Raw genomic sequence first — 24,581 nt, forward strand, 5'->3', positions numbered from 1 at the left:
TTCTACCAATTCAAATCAAACCAAACCCACCTCCCCTCTCTACAAAGAAAGCTTCATTACTATACCAGAGATCTTACTCCTCATAATTCCAACACCCATCTCTCAAATTTTCGAAGAAGTCCACACAAAGTAAAACTAGAAACATAAATGGAAATAAAAATGGAAACAAAACAACATCACTGAATATCGTCACCAACTGTGACTGTCGCGTCAATACTGATGTGAACCTTAACATCACCTTGTCACAGTGGTAATGAACACAGTGAAAACACATTCACCATTCAATATTATATAGGTGTGTAAATATGAACACCAATCGACAACACAATGACAATTTTCTAATGTGAATATTAATACCGATTAATGATATAAACATTCACATCATTTGTATATGAGACACATTACCAATCTCAAAAAAGTATTACTAAATTGAAATCCAACAATAAAAAATCAAAATCAGAAATTCAAAAAATCTCAACATCTCAAAAAATAAAAAATAATCACCCACAACTTCTTCTTCATCATTTTCATCTTTATCTTCATCTTTCAACAATTCCTAGAATTCTACCAATCCAAATCAAACCAAACCCACCTCCTCTCTCTACAAAGAAAGTCCCATTACTATGCCAGAGACCTTACTCCTCATAATTCCAACATTCCATCACTCAAACTTTCAAAGAACTCCACATAGAGTAAAACTACAAACATAAATAGAAATAGAAATAGAAATGGAAACAACACAATATCACTTAAGCTTATCACCAACTGTAATTGTCGTGCCAACGTCGATTTCGACCAGATCAAACTTGATTCAACATTCGATGAAAAGATGAAAGCGATCTCATAATCGTATCCCGTTCATCACCGTCTCTACCTCCGCCGATTGTGACTGTCACGCCACCGCTGATTTCGACTGGATCAAATTTGTTTGATATCCAATGAAGAGATGAACACAATCTCATAATCGTATCCCACTGAATCCCTAGCAGACGGTGATGATGTAAAATTGTTAAAACAAAAAGAGCAAAAAATGAAAAACGTATATATCAAAAAGAGCAAAATATAAAAAACATGTATATCTTATTTTGTATGTAATACATATGAATAAAGTAAAATAAGGATATAATAGTCCAACAAAAATTTTAAATCAGAAAAAAAAGACCTCATGGAATAAAATTATAAATACATGGACTAATTAAGCTACAAGAATAGTTTGTGGACTTATTAGAAGAAAACACCTCTAAAAGAGATTTATAAATAAATCTCTCATATCAAGCCTCTAAATATTATTTTATTTTTTCACTTTTATTAGGTTCTTTTTTTTTAAGAAATCACTTTTATTAGTTAAAGACTTGAGACTTCAATATACCACCAGCACACCACTCAACTAGGTGAGACTCCACGAACCTAGCTGTTTTTTTAAACAGAGCGGCCCTCTCATAGTGTCAACTCAAACTGCAGAATCGTAACACATTGGATGCCCAATACTCGTATGAGTTTCTACTTCCTAGCCAACATCCTGGCAGCCCATTCCCGCTAGGTAACATCATGGACCATGCTTTTAAAAGGTAAACATCCCAACAACCCATCGCTCCCAGCAAGTTAAAACACTTTGCAGACCTTACATTTACTTGCAATGGCCATCCCCAAACACTATTGTGACTTGAATCATAGAACTCCAGTCTATCTGATCCCATCCATGATTTGAACTGCAAGACCACAACCCATCCAATCAAAATACTTGCATGGACTGCTAATCCCCAAATGATGCCAACCTTTTGACAAGAATTCACCATTGAACAAGGAGAAGATGCCTTGAGACCAAGCCCACAATTTACCTATTGAAACTACCCAGCATTTTTTTGTAGCTCAACATTTTCTTTGGCAGAGAGAGAGAGAGAGAGAGAGAGAGAGAGAGACCAACGGGCTGCAGACTTGTATGACCAATGAAACTCATTCACTTGTCTCAAATCAAGTTGCACACAAAGATAGCCAAACTACAGAGAAAAATACAGGGGGTAAAAAAAAGGCTACAAAATTGTTCACAATCAAACTCCAAAATCAAAACTGATCCAATAACTGAATCCCAGTCATAAAAACAACTCCTAAAGCCCTAAAGGCATCCATGAAAGACAGAAAACGAAGACACCACCACAGGCAAATAACCCACAGAAAGAAAGACGACTTAAATTTACACTCTGGATATAAAAGTTCTGAGATAATTTTAATACAGGAAAACACATTATTCCTGTGGACATCCTGCCGTTGATGATCCCCCTCAAGAGAAGAGATTGTAAGAATCCCAAAAACAGGTGAAACCGACGAGACTGAGAAAGATGAAGTAGAAGGTAAACCCTCACTTAGCACCCAAGGTGGGGAACTGGCCGACATCATCAATGGCAGGGGCCGCCACATTGTTTGCCATGTACCCTCCACCAAATCCTTCTCTTGAACCACCCTGTCCACCACGCCGGCCACGACCTCCACCTCCACGCCCTCCTGGGCTGTAATACCTTCCCCCTTCAGCAGGCTTCAGAAAATCATTTATGCTGACAGACTGCACCAAAAACAAGCAAATGAACAAGGTTTGGCACACTACATAACGTGTTTACATACATATCAAATACATGTGTAAATATATGTTTGTTGACCATCATACAAATTGGGCCAACAATTGGTTGCCATGAAGATTGCAAAATGAGAAAGACACGTGGAGGCCCAAAAAGGAACCATGTAAAAGTGAGGAGCTCTCAGGCTTAAAAAAAGTAAAATTCAGATGAAAAGTCCTGGGACAATTGTTGCTAGATGAAAAACGGAGATGCAAGCAGTTGTTGGAAAGTGGTTAAAACCATGCATTATAAATAAAAGATCACTTTGAAGAAGAAAGGGAACCGCCAGACTTGAAGGTCAACCAGTTGAAAATAGGTGGTGGCAAATTGTGATAAACCAGATATGCACAATCGATTCACTGACCATTTGCCACTTCTTAATGGTGCAAGACTGTATGACATTAATTACATGATCCAAATCAGCAATAACACAATAGACAATAGTAAATAATGAGAGCATCATATAGGAAATCGTGATCCTAGGACACAAGTATAAACAAAGAAACAGATAAAATTGGTGATCCAAATGCTAACTAGACACACAAAGGTAAAACGCAAGATGCAATGACGAGTTCAAATATATCCCATACAGAACTATAAGCATTAGAGTTATATGAAGGAAAAACAGTGGTAAAGAATCAATTGTAATAGCTGGTACCTTTTTGGCTCTCTCCTCTTTTTCAGCAGCTTCTTTACGTTTATCCTTGTCAGAACCCTGGTAAGGGATGACCAATCAAATGCAACAGAATCAATACAATTACACTTCATAGGCTGGTAGAAATAATAATCAAAACACCCAAATGTCAGAAGTTGTCACCAATTTCACAAAGATTTCTTCATCGCTCTTCTTGCTTGAAAGCAGTTGCATGGATGCAAGATCTTTGTCCAAGCCAACCTTCCTTTCTTCAGTCTTTAGTGGCTGCAAAGCTTTCCTCTTCTCTTCAAGTACCTTCTGATACTCCTCCAGAGTCATCTCCTATTATAAATGAAACATGGGATATCATAAACTATTACGTAATAGATGAATGAGTCACAAGCTGCTCCAATTTTAAATAATTTTAACATTGAACTTGTGTAAAAGACATGCTAATCTCATTGACATTACCTACAAATCATGCCATTATCTTCAAAAACAAAAACACAACAATACCTTAACAATCCGTAGTTCAAAAATGAATCACCACACTGCTTGTCACACCACTGCTAGATATTCTGGGTGACTTAGGTTTAAAAAATGATATTTGTGTCTAGAAAAAAACTCTTATTCAAACCCAAATTATAGAATGAGCCAACAAATAAGCCGAACCTTCAATCGGTCATGCTGTTTGGCATGTTCTGACTTTTTGGCTTCTTGTTTGGCAACTGTAAGAGTTTTTGGCTTTTTCGTAAAGAGATGGCTTTCAGGCTTTTTTCTTCTTTAGGCAACTTTTTCAATTTTAAGGTCAATATAGCCTAGAGGGCCCTAAAAATTTTATTAAAATTTTTTCTTAAAAAAATCCACTAAAGATTAAAGTACACCCAAACATAAAAGCTAGATTTTAAATTGGAGCCTAAGAATGAACACCTTTTGGCTAAAATAAACAAGAATTTTAGCTAATTTTATAAAATAAGTGAACTTCTTCGCTTTTTAATGTGTGATAAATGACAAAATGCCTTGTAACTTATTGAGCCAAAAAAGCCACAAAAAAAATAAGTTGTGGTTTATACATGGGTTCCAAAAGCCATTTTGTCAAACCAAACCAAACCAAACCACACCAAAGCCAGCCTTGTCTTAAGTCCCATCAAATGGGATCAACTACATGAATCCTTCTTCTCCACGCAACTCTATCAAAGGCCATTTCGTTAGTCAAATTAAATAGATTCATATCTCTATTTACTACGCTAACCAACGTCAATCTAGGTCTATCCCGTCCCCTAGCACTTCCATCTACCGTCACTGCATCGCATCTCTTCATTACTGCTTCTGTTGGTCTCCGTTGAATATAATCAAACCATCTCAATTTTATTCTCTCTCAGCTTATCTTCTATCGGTGTTACTCATACCCATTCCTAAATATACTCATTTATAATTGTCTTTTCTAGTCTTGCCACACATCCACCTTAACATCCTCATTGCCCAACACTCCGTCTCATACAACATTGCTAGTCTAATAGTCATTTTATAAAACTTTCCTTTTGATCTAGTGGGTACTCATTTATGGCACAATACCTCAGACACACTTCGCCACTTAAGCCACCCCGCCTTAATTCTATAGACCATGTCCGCATCAAGCTCTCCCACCGTTGTGATAATCGACCCTAAATAACAAAAATGTTCACTCCTCGATAGTTCTTGGTTCTCAATCTTCACTTCTCCTCTTCTTTTATTGTTACTGTTACTAAATTTACACCCCATGTATTATGTCTTAGTTTTGCTCATCCGAAATCCCTTAGATTCAAGTGCTTCTCTCCAAATCTCCAACTTTATGTTAACTACTTCTCTAGTCTCATCCATTAACACGATATCATCTACAAAAAGCATACACCATGGCACATCATCTTAAATATTTCTCGTCAACTCATCCATAACTAAAAGAAAAAGATAAAGACTTAATGTAGATCCTTGATGTAACCCTACAGTAATTGGAAATTCATTTATCTCTCCAACAGGCAATCTAATAGTGGTCACCACCCTTTCATACATATCCTTAATCACATCAATGTAACATTTTGTCACCCCTTTATTCTCTAACACCCACCAGATTATATTCCGAGGCACTCTATCATATACTTTCTCAAGATTGATAAGCACCATACGAATGTCTCTTTTCTATTCTTGTGCCAAATTTGGGTCGTCTACTCCAGCTGACACGAAATTGCTTAGCAAAGTTCGACTGGCTCGTACGGTTTCGTTTTAGTTCCGATTTCGACGCGGTTTATTGTGTTGGACTCATCTCAATGAGTACTTCACATTGGTATAGTCAAAACTTGAGTTTGACAGCTTTGAAAATTTCAATTTGCAACACATGTGATCCGTTTCGCAACTTTCGGCGGGCTTTGGTTGCTTCTTGGCTCCCCAAGTTGGTGGGTTTGGACTCGTTAAGCAAATGCGAATCCTATAGTAGGTTCAGATGTGGATTTCAACAAGCCGAGATGCTAGTGTTGTCATGATAGTAGTGCTGAGCAAGATTGTGTAGTTTGCAGTCAATATACATGTGCCATCTGTGATTATCATTGCCATTGAGCTTGATGGCGGCGTTATGGCGCCGAGATTTTTGGAAAGCAAACTGTTGTGCAAATTCAAGTTAGCAGCCGTATGATTTGCATGTGATAATAATTCCAAGCAGTGTTGCCGAATAAGAAATATGGCCGAGCAATCTTGCCAAGTAAGCAATGTTCGCCGAAAGCAATGCTCGCCAAATAAGCAATGTTGTGATGTAATTTTTTGCCGAATACGTTGCCGAAGCCGAAGAAGAAATGTTGCGGAATAATGCTATAAAGTTGCCTAATAATGTGCCGAGTAACATGTCTGTGACAAGCAAGATATATAAACAATGAGGCTTGTGAAAAAAACAGGTGTGCGCTAAGCACCATGTCTGATGACCATGCATTTGGTCGTTCAACCGCATTGAATTGCGGGTGACGATTCTGAACCAAGTTTGCTTTTTGGCAAATGTGTTCTTCTCGGCAAAGCTATAACGGGTAGCTTGTTGCTTGCGCTATGATGGATGCTCGGCAAGAAATGCCGAGGAGCGTTGTGTTGTCGAAACTCCTTTGTCGAGTTGCTCCCCATTGTCGAGCGAGTTGCAACGATCAATAGCTTACGATGTATGTGTTGCTTGCGAGCCAGAATACTGCCGATTTAAATTCATGAAAATATGCCGTGGTATGGTGATTCATGGAATTGTCGAGACGAGATGCATTTGTTGCCGTTAGCTGGTCGGATGCTCGGCATTTTGGTAAAACTATGGAGAGTTTTGAATGTGTGAGGACACTACTTGGTCGCGACGTCAACCACCGAAAGAGTCAAACACAAATTAGAGAAGGACAAGCATCTGAGGATGTTCAACCACCTATGGAGAGAATAACTGTTAACCCAAATAGCAACTTTTGTTCATTTTGGTGAGAGAAAATATACACTCAAGTAATAACTTTGTTAAAACTTTCAATCTAGCCAGAGAGAATGTAAATCCAAACACTAACTAAAGTTTAATTTAGACACAGAATATGCAAATTCATTTTGCCGAAAAATATGTAAAACTCTTTAACATCATCAAACAATGCTTGGCAAAAATGTATTTTGTGAATACATCAAACAGTTTTAAAAATAAGAACAAGAAGCACATTGATTCTGTTGAAGCTCGTCGTTTCCCACAGAGGCGCTAATTGCGAGACCTAAAAAATCCTCTCACATGGATGTTGATGAGCTCCAACGAAGAGATAAACTTGGCTGCTGTAATCTGCAAGGATAAACATAGTCGGCGCCACCCAACTGGGGTTGCCGGCCAGAGACACTCCGATGATAAAAGTTAGAATTCATGAATGAAGTGTTTAGATAGTAAAAAGTGCTGTGTGTGGAGTGTAGAGAGAGATGATTTCCCCTTTTGTGTATGAGGTCTCCCCCTTTTATAGGGAATAGATAATATTTGTTTAGGATATTTTATCCATATAGCTAGGATATTTTCCTGGCTCCCACAATTCTCTATAATTTCTATTACTCTCCTAAAAAGATAGATCGCTTTCATTGTTGACCTACCAGGCATAAATCCAAATTGATTCTCTAACACCTCTGTTATATCTCGTAATCGAAGTTTCATCACCCTCCCACACTTTCATTATATGACACATTAGCTTAATTCCTCTATAGTTATTACAATTCTGGACATCTCCTTTATTCTTACAAATTAGCATTAAAATACTCTTCTTTCACTCATCTAGCATATTCCTAGTCAACAAAACCATGTTAAACAACCTAGTCAACAAAGCAATCGAACACTTCCAAGATTCAATAGGGATATCATCAGGTCCAAAAGCCCTATGATTTCATTTTCTTAAGTGCAATCCCCACTTTAAAGTACCTAATCCTGCGATAGAACCTATAGTCTTGGTTTTTCTTATTACTAGCTATTTTCTCCACTATTAACGTACCTCCATATTCCTCATTTATAATAGTTTCTCAAAATAGTTCTTCCACCTCTCCTTAATCTCTTCATCCTTCACGAATTCTCACCCTTGATGCACTTAACTTGATTAAAATCTCTTATTTTCCTCTCCCTTATCTTGACAAGTTTGTATACCCTCTTCTCTCCCTCTTTACTATCTAGTCTAGCGTATAAGTCATCATAAGCTTTCAACTTAGCCTCTCTCACTACTTTCTAGCCAATCTATAGCTCTTAAGGTTTTCTTCAATTCTATCATTATGCCACTTTTTAAAGCACTCTTTTTTTGCCTTAACCACCCCTCGAACCTCTACCCTCCACCACCAAGTTTCCCTAGAAATGGGTCCCTTTCCTTTCTACTCTCCAAGTACTTCCCCTGAGCTTCTCCTCATACAATTGGCCATCGAAATTCATTTTTGAAAAATTTTAGATTCCAAATTGAAGATTAAAAGTCATCATGGCCAATTCAAATTTAACCTCCTCAATCCCGAGACTAACCAAAGAAAACTATAACAACTGGTGCATCAAAATGAAGGCTATTTTAGGAGCCAAAGGAGTATATGAGCTCGTAAAAGAAGGCTATACAGAACCCCGTCAAAAGAAGAAAACAATTTGACAACTGCCGAAAGGAACCTACTTGACAATTTACAGGAAAAAGATTCAACCGCAAGAGAAGCAATCCATGTAGGACTCGACGAACCAACGTTTAAGATTATTGCAGGAGCAAAAACAACAAAAGAAATTTGAAACCTCCTCTGCCAAACCTTTAGATGTGCTGAAAAAGTCAAGAAAATTCAACTTCAAACTCTAGGAAGTGAGTTTGAATTAATTCAAATGAAGCCCTGTGAGTCAATTTCTGATTACCATATTAGACTTATGGTAATTGTAAATCAATTTAGACGGAATGGAGAGACACTTACTGGTGTTCGTGTCACAAAGAAGATATTGAGGTCCTTAGACCTAAAATTCGACTATGCTATCGTAGCCATTGAAGAATCCAAAGACTTGGAAGAATTAACAATTGAAGAGCTCGTGGGTTCCCTACAAGCCCATGAACAAAAATTGCCAACACGAGATGGACAAAAGCCACTTGAACAAGTTCTCCAAACAAAGCTGAATTTTAAATCAAAAGTATCCAACTGAGGCCAATTTCAACCAAACCGTGGACGAGAAAGATTTTAGCAAAATAATCAACACCAACGCCAAGACAACATAAAAAGATCTTAGCAGAACTCCCAAAGAGGTCGAGGAAAAGGAAGATTCACCCGACCAAATCAACAATCTGGAGGAAACAACCACATGAACAAAAATATAGATGATACTGAAGAAAAAGCTCAAGAAGCCAATATCACAAAAGAATTGACAGAAGACGAGCAAGATAAAGACGGTATTAACAAAATTACCGATTGCCGAAGAAGCAAGATCGGAAAAAAATATAATAAGTCAATCAAACTTGATGATGGACAAATGCAAACTCAAGTCGTTAATGAAGCAAGAATGGAAGCAATAGAACTTCCTAAAGAAATCCAAATAGAGGCAAAGTTTGACAAAGAATCAAACTGGGATTGGCAATCAAATGCTCAAATGAAGAACATATCTTTAGATGACCGACAAGAAAAGGAGTCACAAGACATGGAGACCATAATGACCCACACTCACCGCAAGAGGGGACACGCATCATTTCAAGTGAAGAATCATCAATAAGGAATGTCCAAACAAAAGACATCTATGACGTAACCAGCGCATCGATGAAGATTTTGATTTATTTTGCCTCTTCACAGCCGATGATCCGATAGGATTTGAAGAAACTCAACAAGAAGTAAAGTGGAAAAGTCATCAAGACAAAACCTTCACAAAATGCCTAAAGAAAGTCTAGCGTAATGCTCATACTGGAAAACAAAAGAATGCAACATTGACGGTCTACCACAAATACGAGAGATGAATCAAATATATGGCATACAAACACTTGAGGACAAGAGTAAAAATCTTGACAACAAAAGAAAAGGCTATAATGCTTGTTGCAATGAAGAAACCCACCGAATTGGGTTTGAGGGGAGATGTTGACAAATCTAAACCCAATTCAACAACATACTAGAAGAATGAAGATCGCTCCACGAGGAGCTTGAAGTTAGAAAAAGATTGAAGATGGTTCATGGTCAAAGCCTTCACCATGAAGCAAATGCAAAAAACATGAAAATTGAGTTGGCTACAGCTCATAGCCATCAGGTGTTCATACCTAAGCTTACATCTGTAAATAGATGATGTTTGTTATTGTTTTAGATTATGAGATAAAAAAATAAGAGATACTACATAATAAAATAGTTTGTTTTTCCATTTATATTCTCAAAATAAATCATTAGGATTACATTCCCATATCTCATTAGTGGAATTAAGGCCAAGTTTGGCATCTCCTTAAAAAGATAAAAAGTTACTCAAAAAGTTAAAAAGTTATCACTATTCACCAAAAAAGAAAATTAAAAAATTAATTTTCCACCCATCCATACAAACTCGGCAATCATGTATGTTCAGCGCTATGCAACTTTTGTTAAGAAAAATTGCATAGTTTGGGTGCAATTTTCACCCACTGTTGTTCGGCTCGTGGGGCCCATCACAGGTCCCGTTTTGATAATCTGAACCGTTCAATGTGTAGAACTCGTCGAGTACTAATGTTTGTAAAAAATCACATTGATCGAATATCGATAACTACATGATCAAATCAGTTTTGTATAAAAAAATGGATAGTGTTATAATTAACGATTGAAAAAAAAAAAATCTGATCAGATAGCTATTGATATCCAATCAACGTGATTTTTTATAAGCATATAATACTCGATGAGTTCTATATATTGAACGGTTCAAATTATCAAAATGGGACCCGTGATGGCCCCCACGAGCCGAACAAAACCATTCGGTGCAATGTCCGAAAAGTAGCCAATAATTTCTTACCATCAATTCGGCTGTGCAGATTGTACGGCTATACAACACGCATCTCTAATCTTCTCCTACACACTTCTTTATACAATTTTTTAATACATTTTTTCATAAAAAGTCAAAAAGTTAACCCAAACATCTATATTTTTTTTCTCAACTTTTTAGTCCAAAAAGACAAAAAGTTGGTGTCCTAAATAAGTGCACTTCTTGTCTTTTTAGACTAAAAAATTGAGAAAAAAAAATATTGATGTTTGGGTTAACTTTTTGACTTTTTATGAAAAAATATATATTAAAAAATTGTACAAAGAAGTGTGTAGGAGAAGATTAGAGATGTGTGTTGTACAACCATACAATCTACATAGCCGAATTGATGGTAAGAAATTATTGGCTACTTTTTAGGCATTGCACTGAACGGTTTTTTTCGGCCCGTGGGGACCATCACAGGTCCCATTTTCATAATTTGAACCGTTCAATGTGTAGAACTCGTCGAGTACTATATGCCTATAAAAAATCACGTTGATCGGAAATCGATAGTTATCTAATTAGATTTGTTTTTTTTTTAATCGTTAATTATAACACCATCCATTTTTTTATACAAAACTGATTTGATCATGTAGTTATCGATATCCGATCAATATGATTTTTTATAGACATATAGTACTCGACGAGTTCTACACATTGAACGGTTCAGATTATCAAAACGGGACTCGAGATGGGCCCTCACGAGCCGAACAGCAGTATGTGAAAATTATACCCAAACTGTGCAATTATTCTTAACAAAAGATGCACAGCGCTAAACATACATGATTGCTAAGTTGTATGGATGTGTGGAAAATTAATTTTTTTATATTTTTTTTGGTAAATAATGATAATTTTTTAACTTTTTGGCTTTTTGGGGAGATGCCAAACTTGGCCTTCCATCAGTGGTATCAAAGCCAAGGTAGCCTGAAATTGCAGAAAATCTACAAAATAGAGGAAGAACGGAGCAAAATTCAAATTTTGCCCAGAAATCAAAGTTCTCAAAATCCACAAAGCGATGGAAAATTAAAACAATATTTTCATTTGTCATTTGTCAAAAAAAGCTCTTTTGACAAAAGGAGGCCTTTTGCCCAACAAGTCAAAAAAATTATTGCCATTTATCACAACTCAAAAAGCCCAAAAAATAACCTTTTTCCCCTTAAATAAGGCAAAAACTAAAAAGTAAAAAAAAAAAAACTATCTTATTTTAACCCGAAAAACACTCCTTTGGCTCCAACTTAAGATTGACTTATATATTTCAATTTATTGTTGTTTTTAGTGTAGTTTTTTCAATTTTGATTTAATTTTTTGTACTTTTCATGTCTGTTTGGACTAGATGATGCTAACCAACTAGGCTAGCTTGGTTGGCCACCTCTATACACTTCTACATCGAAGGTCAAGGGGTCAATCCTTTGGGCTTTGTTGTCTTGTTCATTTCTTTCCCAATATGGGGCTCTTTCTAAGGTTGATTGTTCGACTTGTGGGTGGTTTGTTGGGTTGGTTATTGAGTTAATATATATGTTGTTGGACTATGAATATCCAGTTTCAATTTTCTTCAAATCTAGCAACCTATCACTTTTGAAATCAAACAGATCTTAGGCTTTTTTTCCTTTCGTAAACTACTAAACAAAACCCTAACCCAAACCTTAAGTCTACTTTTGTTTGTATGATGGGCTTAGATGGGACAATAAAATCTCAGGGATAGTGATTGGTAATATATATATATATATATATATAAAGAAAAAAAAATTCTCTAACAACATGTCTGACTGGATTAGGAAGATAAGTAAAATCTAGCAATTATTGATAGGATTTAGGTTTGACTAGGTTAGGATAAAACGAGAGATAAGAAAAGGGCACTTATTTTTTATCATTGGAAGGAAAGAGGGAGATAATCATAGGATTAGGATATTTGTTATCCACCCATTTTGGGGGACATTATGTTTGGGTTTAACGTTATATCCCATGTCTAAAATGCACACAAACCAAGGTATAAATAGAGGGAAATATGGGGCAAGAAAAGAACATGTGGAACACACAGGATTTGAATCCCCTTATCCCCAATATATCTCATGAACAAACATGGCCTGAGTCTTCATTTATCCACATAATATAAAGGAGGATGAGGGATTTGTCATCCCATGGGACCGACATGTTTTTTCTTGTCTACCTCGTGTCCCCTCATCACTTATTTGTCTGCATTTTATGGTCAGGATAATCTTCCCCCCTCCATCCAACAAAATAATTATCCTCCTCTTACACATGGTTTAAGCAAGTGTAACTAAACATAGTATAAGTGCTCTTGTGGTAAATATAATCTTACCCACTATCTTAGGTATTACTAATCTCATCTGGTCCATAAACCCTAGGTATTACATAACTCCCCTAATCCAATGCCTAACTAAATGGAGCCTAAGGTTGCACTTGTTAATGAGATGGATAATGTGGGTTTGATTCGATTAAAAATCACTAGGGCCCATACATCCATCACATCCATTGTTTGGTAGTTAGCAATCCCAAGATAAAAAGGATTCTAAGATAACGTTGACCTATGAAGCACGGACACGGACACGGATACGGCAATTTCCAAAAAATTGGGACACGGACACGGCGAATTTTTATATATATATATATATATATATTTATGTGTTATGTAGATTTGTATTACATTCATTCTAAATCAAAATTAACAAACACTAACATAATACCATTAATTCAATAAATATAAGAGAGGCAAAAGATTTAACATCCAACAATAAATATAAAGGGAAAACATCAAACATCCAACAATATTCTTCACAAAAGCACTAAATAAGAGGAAAAGAAGAAGGAAAAAGAAAAGAAAAGAAAAGAAAAGAAGTTGGAGGATTGAAAAGTATAAATCCCCCCTCTTGCACTAGGAGGAGGCAATGGGACTTTCTTCAACTTAGAGTTTTTCAATTTCAACTCTGCTTCTGCAATTACTCTCTCAAAATCAACATTATCCTTACTTGTTACTTTTGGACACACTTCTATCCCCTAATTTTTAATTTGCATCAAATGGACTTTTACCCTAGTGTATGAACCTTTACGTGTAACCCGACAAAAGTTACATTGAAAAGTATAATTCCCCTCTTTTGCACTAGATTTTTCTAATCTAGTCACATATTTCCACAGTGGCTTATCATCTTCAGCATCAAAGGCAGATTGTGTGTTATTGGCAGAATTTGAACTAGACATTTTTCCTATAAATTAACATTAACATTAGAAGGATAAAAAATAAAAAATAAAAAACAGAGTTTACATACTGTATATATATATAAACCTATAATTATTTTTTTTAAATATAGTTTTATATATATACATATATATAAACACATAATTACAAAAAAAAAAAAAGTCTTATATATATATAAACGTATAAACAAATAAAAATAAAAAAAAGTCTTACATATAATTATATATAAACGTATAAAAAAATAAAATATCAGTCTCAGTCGAACCGAAACCAGAGCAGAGAGAGAGAGAGAGACACAGGCGAAAGAGGGCTTACCTTCGAAGACGACTGGATCGACTGAAACAGAGATGAGACGACTGGATCGGAGGTCTACGATAGACTTTGAAGGGCTTCAATCGACTTCGGAGGGCTGCGACTGAGGGAGAGGGTTTCGATCGACTTCAGAGGGCTTCAACTGAGAGAGAGAAGGGCTTCGACTTCGACTGAGAGAGAGAAGGGCTTCGCAGGTCTGATTTTACTCATTTAATCCCTCATTTGTTCGATTAGGGCTTTGCCCGTTGGTTTTTTTTTTAACTTTTTAAATACTATACTTTGACCCCAAATAAATATAAAAAATTCAAAAAAGAGCCCCGCCGTGTCCCTTGGCGTGTCCAGATATGGACGCGTGTGTCCCCGCCGTGTCCCTGCCCAAAAAAATCATTAAATTAAAGGGACACGCCATCTAGCGTGTCCCGTACGTGTCCCCGGCGTGTCCCCGTGTCCCCGGCGTGTCCGCGTGTCGGACCCTGCCACGGCACCATTTTTGGAGTGTCCATGCTTCATAGACGTTGACACAATCCAATGACAATAAATGCATAGGGCCCAGCTAATTCTATTCCTTATCCTATCACAACTAATCACTGGATAAGATTAGGTTATAAGTTTAAGTTCTGTTCTGAGTTCAATTAAATGGGAAAGTGGCATGTAGAGCCTTTTGTACTCTACTCTCCCACTTTACAACACATTAGTTTCAATAAACTTCAAATTGGAAACGATAATGCCTCACTTTGCTAGTGTGTCGTATGTTTGCTACCCTTGCTTCATTTCATGGTCTGTTTAGTACATGTGGTATTGAGAAAACATGCCAAATTGTCAAACTATCATCAATTCCATTTGATGGAAACTCATGGTGATTGAGGGGGTTTGGGTGTGAGGCCTCCAAGGCTGTCGTAATGGTTGAGGGTAGCTGAGTGTGATACAAGAGAGATGGTGGCCATGGGTTTTGGGGTGGTGATGGAAAACTGGAAAGGTGAAGGGAGGAGAGAGAAATAGTAGAGAAAGGAAGAAAAAGAATAGCATTATTTTGTAAATTTGAAAGGGTACGAATGAGGGGTATCACTCTTACAAAAATAGCATACTCTACACATAAGCATGTGAGTGTCACATTCTTTTAAGTTAGATGGAAAAGCTACCTGTGTACTTTGGTCCACAAACCATAAGAAGGTTATGTGGTTATTTTCAAATAACAAGGGAGTCATCTACACATAGGTCAAAGCATAAGGGGTAAAGTGAAATTTGTCCTTTGCAAATTTTATCCCGCAAACAAACACCTAAATTTCCTCCCCCTAAACCCACCACAAATTTAATCATAGGAATTAGCACTCGGTTTCCAAGTGCTATTCTATGTCAAAAACTCTTCATCGTATCAGTCTTAGTTACTAGTGAAAAAAGAAGTTCACTTTGTTCAAGTTCTTAACTCGGATTACAAGCCCATATCCCTTCACATCAAGCCTGACTCAACCGACATTAAATGTTACATGCTCAATGAGGGTTCCGTGCTTAGATCTAGTGTTATAGGACAAGACCCACAGCTTGTACAGAGCCATCATCAAAAGACACAGGAAATATTGAGACAGACAAGCTTATCAACCAAAAATAGTGGGCCTGATTAACTTTGAATTTCGAAATTTCTATTATACTGCCTCCCACAAAAAATAAAAATAAAAATAAAAATTCATGCCTTTAGTTATCAAATACACTTTGCTTGGTTTTCAAAAAGACTGAACGAAGATGGTAATTATAAGTTTTCTCTACTTCTCACTACATACTTAAACAACTAAAAGGCACTCTAGGGAATGAAAATGTTGACTCTTCAAGACAAAGGTATCTAACGTTATCAGTAAATAAACTCACCTTGTCCTCAGGCTCCTTTTCTTGAGGCTCATTCACAGGATTCTCCTTGTTGGCATCTCCAGCTTCTTCCTGTCCCGAATGCTTTTCAGCATCAACATTCTTCTCATTTTCATTGGCAGGTTCTTCAGTCTCCCTAAATTTCAAAATAGATCAAAATTTCCTTGATAAATATATGCATGTAGTTCTCAGCTCATTGAAAAGAAAACATTAAAAGCCTCAATTCAAAGGTGAAAGTTGAGACATAAGTTATAAGTACTCACAGAGCTGTTTCTTCAGTGGGAGTTCCCCAATTCCCGCGACCAGCACCATCACGTTTAAATTCATTCCTGCATAACACCACATTAACAATCAGGTGGACGGCATAATACAAACATAGATCATAAAATTACATAATATACCATCAATAACATAGGACACATTACAAGCAATTCACAGTATAATAGAAGTTGAATTTATCAATAAAAATACTAACCCACGTCCAGTCCCACTGCGACGTTCATATGTCCTCCGAGGGCGTTCCCCTTCTGCATCTTCTCCATTGCTAAAACCACCACGGCGACCACCACGGAAGCCACCACGAGGCCCACCATATCCACGTCTTTCAGAGGGCTTATCTGCATCTCCATCTTCTGCAGGTTTGTACCCTCCAGAAAGACCGTTATTGCTGTTGAAGGAATTTTCATTATTTGTTGAATCTCTATTAAATCCACGACCACGACTGCTGAAGGTATTTTCGGTATTTGCTGAATCTCTATTAAATCCACCTCCACCACGTCCACGGCCAAATCCACGACCACCACCACGGCCCCCTCCACGAGGAGCTTCATTCTTGGTCTCCCTCACTGTTCACCAAAAAGATAAATAGGGGAAAAAAGTCATAAAAAACAAGGAGAAATGTGAAATCACACACATTACCTATCCAAATTTATTGATAAAGCATTTGTAGCCAAAAAAGGAAAATAATAAAAAACCATTCTGTAAGATGGAATACAATAGCAATGCTACCAAAATATATATATATATAACAGATGCCATCAGAACCCACAAGTCACAGCCACGAATTTGCTAATAATAACTCGTCCAACAAAAAAAAAATTAAGAAAAAGAAGAAAATATCTGGCAAGAAAGACTGTACATCCACACTTATACATCAAAGCTAGCATTATATAAAGGAAAAGCTAGAAACCCGCAGCTGTATATGTTGGAAATACACAATAAGAACACAAAGATGTGAAATTGCTTACTTCTCCCAGGAAAAGAAAACTAGAAACAATGATGTGAAAAATCAATGTGAATTCATTGAACTAAAGACAAAGATAGTGACAAAACATCTGGCTTCGCAACTCAAAGAAAAAAAAGAAACCCATATACTAGTTTGAACACCATAAAACAACACCATGGCTCCTGAATCAATAATACGGGTATTCAAAAGCACTCAATGTATGGGTCATTGGTACTCAACTTTTTACATGGATTAGGGCTTAACTACAAAATAGCATTTGTGTGGTGGTAGTGACGGCTAAGCGGTGATTAAGGTTACGGTTATGGAGGCACAAACCAACACTCTCTCTCTCTCCTCTCTCTCTCTCTCTCTAAGGTGGAGATCACAACTACTACTAGTTCAGCACTGCTATGGTCCGTTTAGATAGGTGTCGATTTGAAATTAAGGTATTTAAGGTTAAATGGATAGAAAAACAATGCACGAAGATAAGTTGAGACTGAAGATATATATTTTAGTAGTTTTAAATCCAGCGTGATAAAACTATTTAACTCTCTCAAGATATACAAAGCAACTATCATATTTAAATTAAAGTTATTTTCTTTCAATAACTAACGTCAAATCCATTGACTTGAAACACACATCTATCCAAACACAACCTTAGTTCTGTGACAGTGTTTCTAAATTGGAAGTAGTAGTGATAGTGATGGTGGTGGTGACTTTGGCAGCTGCCGTGAGATACTAACACTGACAATAACTATGCCTAGGGATGTTTTCACCAATCCCTGGGAAGTGTTTTATTTAACCAAATCAGAGACTATAAAAAAAAAAAAAAAAAAAAAAAAAAAAAAAAAACACACACACACACACACAAGCATACCCATAAAAGCTAGAGTAAACATTATTCACAATAACATTTTCATTTCATTTCCTACATTTCAAAGCAACAAAACCCAACATACACATATCAAAACATAAAAACATAATTTTTTATGGTCTGACAACTCATGTATATACATATAAATCAATCTGAGGGAAAAAGATTCAAAAAGGAGACAAAGTCAGAGGCTTTACCAGCCTGAGCTGGAGGGAGAGGCTTGGAGGGCAGCTTAGCTGGCTGAGCCGGAACAGGAGCTTTCTTCGGCGCCGGAGGGAGCTGAGAAGCGATGATTTGACTCGGGTCGTCGTTGTCATCATCACCCAAAAGATCAAATGGGTTTGCGGTTGCCATTTCTTAATAGATAGAACAACGATGTAAAAAGCTCGAAGCTTTTTCGAATTGCAGAACCAACCAACAAACCCTAATTCTGATTTAACTCCATAATTAGATCTTACAACAACAACAACTCAAGAAATGATACACGGAGAGAAAATGGTGAGAGAGGAGAGAGAAAATGGTGGCTCTGAAAACCCTAGCCGGAAGGGCAGATATATGAGAAGTAGCTTGACCTAATCTTAAAAACCCTAGTGGGAGGCGTTTCGGTGTGTGCGGGTTCATTGGATGTAGGTAGATTGTCTTCCCTCAGCCGTCAGATACGAGAGATGGCCTAGTGATTGACACTAGATTGTAGCGGGTTGGAAGCAAAGCTTATTGGGAGGCGTTTTGGTGTGTGCGGGTTCATTGGATGTAGGTAGATTGTCTTCCCTCAGCCGTTAGATACGAGAGATGGCCTAGTGATTGACACATGATTGTAGCGGGTTGGAAGCAAAAGCTTATTGGGTAGCGTTAAGATCCTCTAGAGTGGATTGTCTAGAGTGATCTCCTAAAGTGATCCATCCAATGGCTGAGATTCAGTTTCACCAAAACGTCGTTGTTTTGATGAGTAATTTCAAAAAAAAAAAAAAAAATTAGATTTCAAAATTCCTACGCAGAAGATAGAGAGAGAGAGGCTTCGTTTGGGAAATTGCTATTTTAGTATGCTATTTTAGTTTTTGACTATTTTAGTAGGCTAAAATTTTTGTGTTTGGGAAGATGATTGGATTTTTTTGTAGTTGGATATGATGTTTGTGAGAGAAAAAGTGAAATAATTATGGGTTTGATGTGATATTTTGTCTTATTAGCTATTTTAGCCTATTTTATCTTTTTGTGAATTTTAGCCTAAACTAGGCTCTTTTTTTTCTTGCCAAACACCCCCAGAGAAGAAGAAAAAAAGAAGCAGAGGGAGACGACGTTGCCGCCCTGCCTCCCGACGCCCCTCCGTCGCCGCCGCCCTTTATTCAACTGTCTCTCTCTTGTGCTCACTCTGCTATCTTCTATAGCAGAAGCCTTACCACAAATGTAAACCATGAATTTCAAACAAACACCCAACAAAAACAAACCCTCCTTTACAAATACAAATCACTAATAATAACTAATCTTATCCAAAAACAAACCCACCATATCAAATTCCATTGAAGAAAACAATCAACTAAAAAACAACCAAATTCTTCTCAAATCCAAGTAGTTACTAAAAACCCACAACCAAAAACAACCATTAATGGTGATTCCTCAAAACCCAATTCATGTTTGAGAGATGTGTTCAATCCATCAAACAGAGGCGAAGACTACTCCATTTTACAAGCCCTGTTTAGCATACACATGGTGGTTCTCTTCATCGCCACCACTTGCAGCGTCGGAGGAACTTTGGCGGCGATCGGCAGCGGCGGTGGCAGCACATCGGGGGTGGGAAAGGGCTAGGGCTGGACGGCGATGTGGCGGCCTCCTCTTCTTCTCTTCTCCTTCTATCTCTCAGCCCCTCTATCTCTCTCTCTCTCTCTAATGCTTCATCACAGGGGAACAACACAAGACTGAAATCTGTTTGTTTGTTTGTTTTTTTTTTTTTTTCGAAATTACTCACCAAAATGACGTCATTTTGGTGAGACTAAATCACAGCCATTGGATAGATCACTCTAGAGGATCTTAACGCTATTGGGTAACCCGTATCTAACTTTGGGCTTCCAAATTTAAGCCCTGTAAATTAGATTGATGCGTATTTAAAATATAAAAATGAATGAATAAATAAATAAATAAAATCTTTATTTAAAAAATATGAAAAATAAAAATGACGGATGGAGAATAAATTTCAATTAATTTTAAGTCTATATATATATATATTTTGAGGTTGCTTTTGATGTGATAATAAAGAAGTTGAAAGTTGTTTATCTTCCCTAATGAAGAATCCTAATTTTTTATTTAAACTAGAATTCAAACTTAAGGAGTGACACAATAACAATTTTGTGGAAATTTGTAAGACTTGGTCTAGCCATATATATGATTAGACATTTGTTTTATTTATAAAAAAAAAAATAGTTATATAAGATAATGCTTTGATATTTATAATCTTAAACAGACTATAATTTTTGGAATAAATTTCACTTTTTGTGGCAAGATTGAATTAATTGGAAAAATGATCAATTAGAAAAATTGCTCAATGCAATGTAATGTTAAAATTTGATATGACTTAGTTGTTTTTCTTAACAACATAGTATAAAACTGCAACGACTACTTTCCATTATCATCATTGCTATCATCACCATCACTACCAGAGGCGGAGGTATATAGGGGCCAGGAGGTCACGTGCCCCCCTTGACTTTTGGATTTTTTTTTTTTTTCCTTATATACACAGCCCACTTTGACCGAAACAATTTTTTAGTGCGTAACACTAATACACACACCCAAACAAATTGACACAAATCCAACCTAATTACTTTTCATTTCTTTTTTTTCATTTATGGAAAACGGCAGTAAGGGTTTTTTTTTTTTTTTTTCTTTATCTCCCTATGTTACTTTATAATTTATCAACTTGTGATTTATCATATTAGAATCACACAAGACAGATTTGAGATCACACTACAACTTTGATATATTCTCTTCATTATTTACAGATAACTTTATTTATGATTTTTTATTTTTAAATAAAAATTATGAGTATCAATTTATAGTTTGTTAAGTTTTGATTTGTGGTGCCGTTTGGTAACACTTACGTTTTCAGTTTTCTGTTTATATTTACAAAAATTTTAAAAACTCAAATAAAAACTTGTTTGGTAAAATTTTTGATTTATAAATCAGTGGTCTCAGTTTATAAATTTGGCCAAAAAATGAAAACACAAAAAATGTGTTTCCGTTTTGAGTTTTGAGTTTTTTTTTTTTATCACTCAACACTAGCCACTACCCGCCACCATTTTCCACCACCGTCTGCCGCCACCACCACCACCTACCACCACTACTCACTACCCACCTGCCACCACCAGCCGTCACCCGCCACCACCACCTACTACCTACCTGCCACTCACTCGCCACCACCACCCACCCCTCACTACCACCACCACCACCACCCACCACCCGCCACTACCATCCACCGCCCGCCACCACCACCCGCCACCTACTTGCCACCACCACTCACCACCCACCTGCCACTACCATCCACCACCTGCCACCACCAGCCATCCACCACCCACCCGCCACCACCACTTACCACCCACCACCACCACCACCACCATCACCTACCACCCACCCGCCACCACCACCCACCACTCACCACCTATAGCGACCCCGGTCTTTTCCTATTTGATTATTGTATCCGGACTTGGGTTCCGTTTATTCTGTCATTGTATATTTGTTGTGGTCGTCCTTTATTTTCTCATTTGGAGTTGTAGGATGTATTGGGCAGGTTTGTTTCAGGTTGGTTGGGTTCGTAAACCAAGTGTTGCTGTCCAGTTTTTGGGTTGGTCGCTCGAGCCAGGATTTGGTCGCTCGAGCGAGGTTTGTTTTTGTGTCTTCTGGCTCGATCCAGATTTGCTTCGCTCGAGCGAGCGACTGCGTCTGGTTTAGACCTGAGGGCAGTGCTTATTCGCTCGAGCGAGAGTTTCTTCGCTCGAGCGAGCGAGGTGTTTGTTTTCGAGTTCCTTGCTCGAGCGAGCATTCTGTCGCTCGAGCGTGCTCCAGGGTTGCAGACCTGAAGCATTGCATTCTTGGCTCGAGCGAGATTTTCTTCGCTCGAGCGAGGTTTTCGTGTGTCTGGTCGCTCGAGCGACCAAGTCTTCGCTCGAGCGAGCCTGTCAGGTTTAAATAGGCAGCAGCGTGTTTCAGATCAGTTTTTCTTATACTTTCAGATTCCAAAACCCTAATTACGAGTTCTCTCTCCCTCTACACACCTTCTCTCTTAGGATTGATCTACTTAGAGTGAGTTTCTACCTTAGATCCTTTATTAAAAAGATAGAGTGAGTCGAAGGCTTCCATTTAATCTGAACATTTAGTGATTTGGAGCACATTGGAATTTGGGTATTCATCTCTGTCTTCTTCATTCGGGTTATTTTCTTCGAGGTAGGGATTTCCTACTCCATCTTATAAGTTTTGTTCTAAGTTTTAGTATTTTGATATGTTGGGGGTACTTTGGTAATTTTGGGAAAAACCCTAGTTGTATTAATAAATTAATTTGTATAATTAATTCATGGAATTGGGAAAATATGGTTAAATTCATGGAATTGGGAAATTCATTGATTAAATAGCGTAGTTGGATAATTTGAATCATTTGTCTATTGAATTGTTGATATAGTTATTTTCAGTTTAGAAATAACTGTTTTGGGCTATCGGTGGAGGATAGCCGTGCTTGTTGTAGACACTGCATGTGGATTAGGGATAACTGAAACTAATCATTGATTAAGTCATCAATTTTGACTGCTGAATTAATACAGACATTATGTGTATTGGTTGTGTGTTGTATATGTTATGTGTTTGCATACATTGTTTTGTGTGGGAGGCGATAGGGGATGTACTCCATGGTTTAGGGGAAGATAGGGGATGGACCTCTAAACCGGATTTTGTTTGGGAGGAGATAGGGGATGGACTCCATTAGCATCACTTTTATGTGTGCTTATTTATATTGAAGTGTTTTTATTGATACAGCACTAAAATGTGTATCAAACTGGAAGTATGAAGTGTTTGATTTGAGCCTGAGTCTCATCTGTTTGTTGACACTGGAAGAATGTGAATATGTTGTATATAGTTCACTGTTGTAAGATTGGCCAGGTTCTGAGCCATATTGATAATGTTGGAAAGTAAAACATGTCTTAGACATTAGTGTCATGAAACTGTATAATGATGTAATTGATTATCTTGGTTAACCATCTATTGAATGTTATTGCTTTATTCAATGCTTATATTTGGTTTAGTATATTTCTACTGGGCTGTGGCTCACCCTATATGGGAATATCATTTTCAGGTTCAGGTGATAAGCTACCTCCAAGAACTTAGCTTGGAAGGACTTGGATTTTGAAGACTATTTTCAGTTATTTGTTTTTCATTATTAGTACATGTAAACACTCAAGCCTAGGGCTTTATTTGTATTTGAGTTAGAACTCATACTTTTGTGTCCAAGTGTTGGCTTGGAAAGATGTAAGCCTGTAGGGCATTTAATTTGATGTTACATGTAATGTTTTTATTTGGTAATACTCTGATGAATGAATTAATAAAGTGTTTTCTTTAAATAATGCATGTCAATGATATATATATAATGGGTTATTTTTGAGGGCGTGACACCACCCACCACTGCCACCACCACTACCCACTCGCTACCACTTACCACCCGCCACCGTCACCCACCCACCACCACCACCACCCATTCGCCACCTACCCGCCATCCGCCACCTACCTACCACCACCACCCACCACCCGCCACCATCACCACCACCACCACCTACTTGCTACCACCCATCACCCGCCACCGTCACCCACCCACCCACTACCTACCATCACCACCCACCAAACACCACCACCACCACCACCCACCACCCGCCACCGTCACCCACCCACCTACCCACCATCACCACCCACCACCATCAGCCATCCGCCACCCACTTGTCACCACCACCTACCACCCGCCACCCACTCACTACCACCCACCACCCGTCACCCACTCGCTACCACCCACCACCCGCCACCGTCATCCACCCACCCACCACCACCTGCCATCTACCCGCCACCATCACCCACCGGCCACCACCTGCCATCACCACCGGCCACCACCGCCACCACCACCACCCACCCGCCACCACCCACCACCACCAGCTACCCACCACCCACCGTCACCACTTTCCACCACCGTCTTCCGCCGCCACTTGCCATTTCTCACTCTTTTTTATATTTTTAAATTTTTTTAAACATTTTGTCAATTACCAAACGCGTTTGTAGTTTATGTTTTTTTAAAAATAAACAAAAAATAAACAAAAACCAGTTTGTAAAATTTTTGTAAATATAAATTGAAAACGTAAACGTTACCAAACACACCCTAAAATTTTTT

At 37.7% G+C, this 24,581-nt stretch overlaps 1 protein-coding gene across 1 annotated transcript; it reads right to left on the reverse strand.

Annotated features, from left to right (window-relative positions):
- Positions 1-1,935: 1,935 nt before the first annotated feature.
- Positions 1,936-18,963, reverse strand: LOC114256526 (RGG repeats nuclear RNA binding protein A). Its single transcript, XM_028196194.2, has 7 exons — positions 18,379-18,963; positions 16,558-16,927; positions 16,346-16,411; positions 16,086-16,218; positions 3,427-3,585; positions 3,268-3,324; positions 1,936-2,557 (listed from the first exon to the last, which is right to left on the reverse strand). The coding sequence occupies exons 1-7, from the start codon at positions 18,533-18,535 to the stop codon at positions 2,357-2,359; spliced, it is 1,143 nt and encodes a 380-aa protein (XP_028051995.2). The 5' UTR covers positions 18,536-18,963; the 3' UTR covers positions 1,936-2,356.
- Positions 18,964-24,581: the final 5,618 nt, after the last annotated feature.

This window comes from Camellia sinensis, chromosome 13, assembly GCF_055761805.1.
Source record: "Camellia sinensis isolate YWXY chromosome 13, ASM5576180v1, whole genome shotgun sequence".
NCBI classification, from domain to species: Eukaryota; Viridiplantae; Streptophyta; class Magnoliopsida; order Ericales; family Theaceae; genus Camellia; species Camellia sinensis.

Coding starts and splice junctions, on each gene's coding strand:
- LOC114256526 (XM_028196194.2), bottom strand. CDS start 18,535: ATGGCAACCGCAAACCCATTTGATCTTTTGGGTGATGATGACAACGAC. Junction 16,928..18,378: donor TCTCCCTCCAGCTCAGGCTG/GTAAAGCCTCTG, acceptor TTTGGTGAACAG/TGAGGGAGACCAAGAATGAA. Junction 2,558..3,267: donor AAGAGGAGAGAGCCAAAAAG/GTACCAGCTATT, acceptor TTTTTGGTGCAG/TCTGTCAGCATAAATGATTT.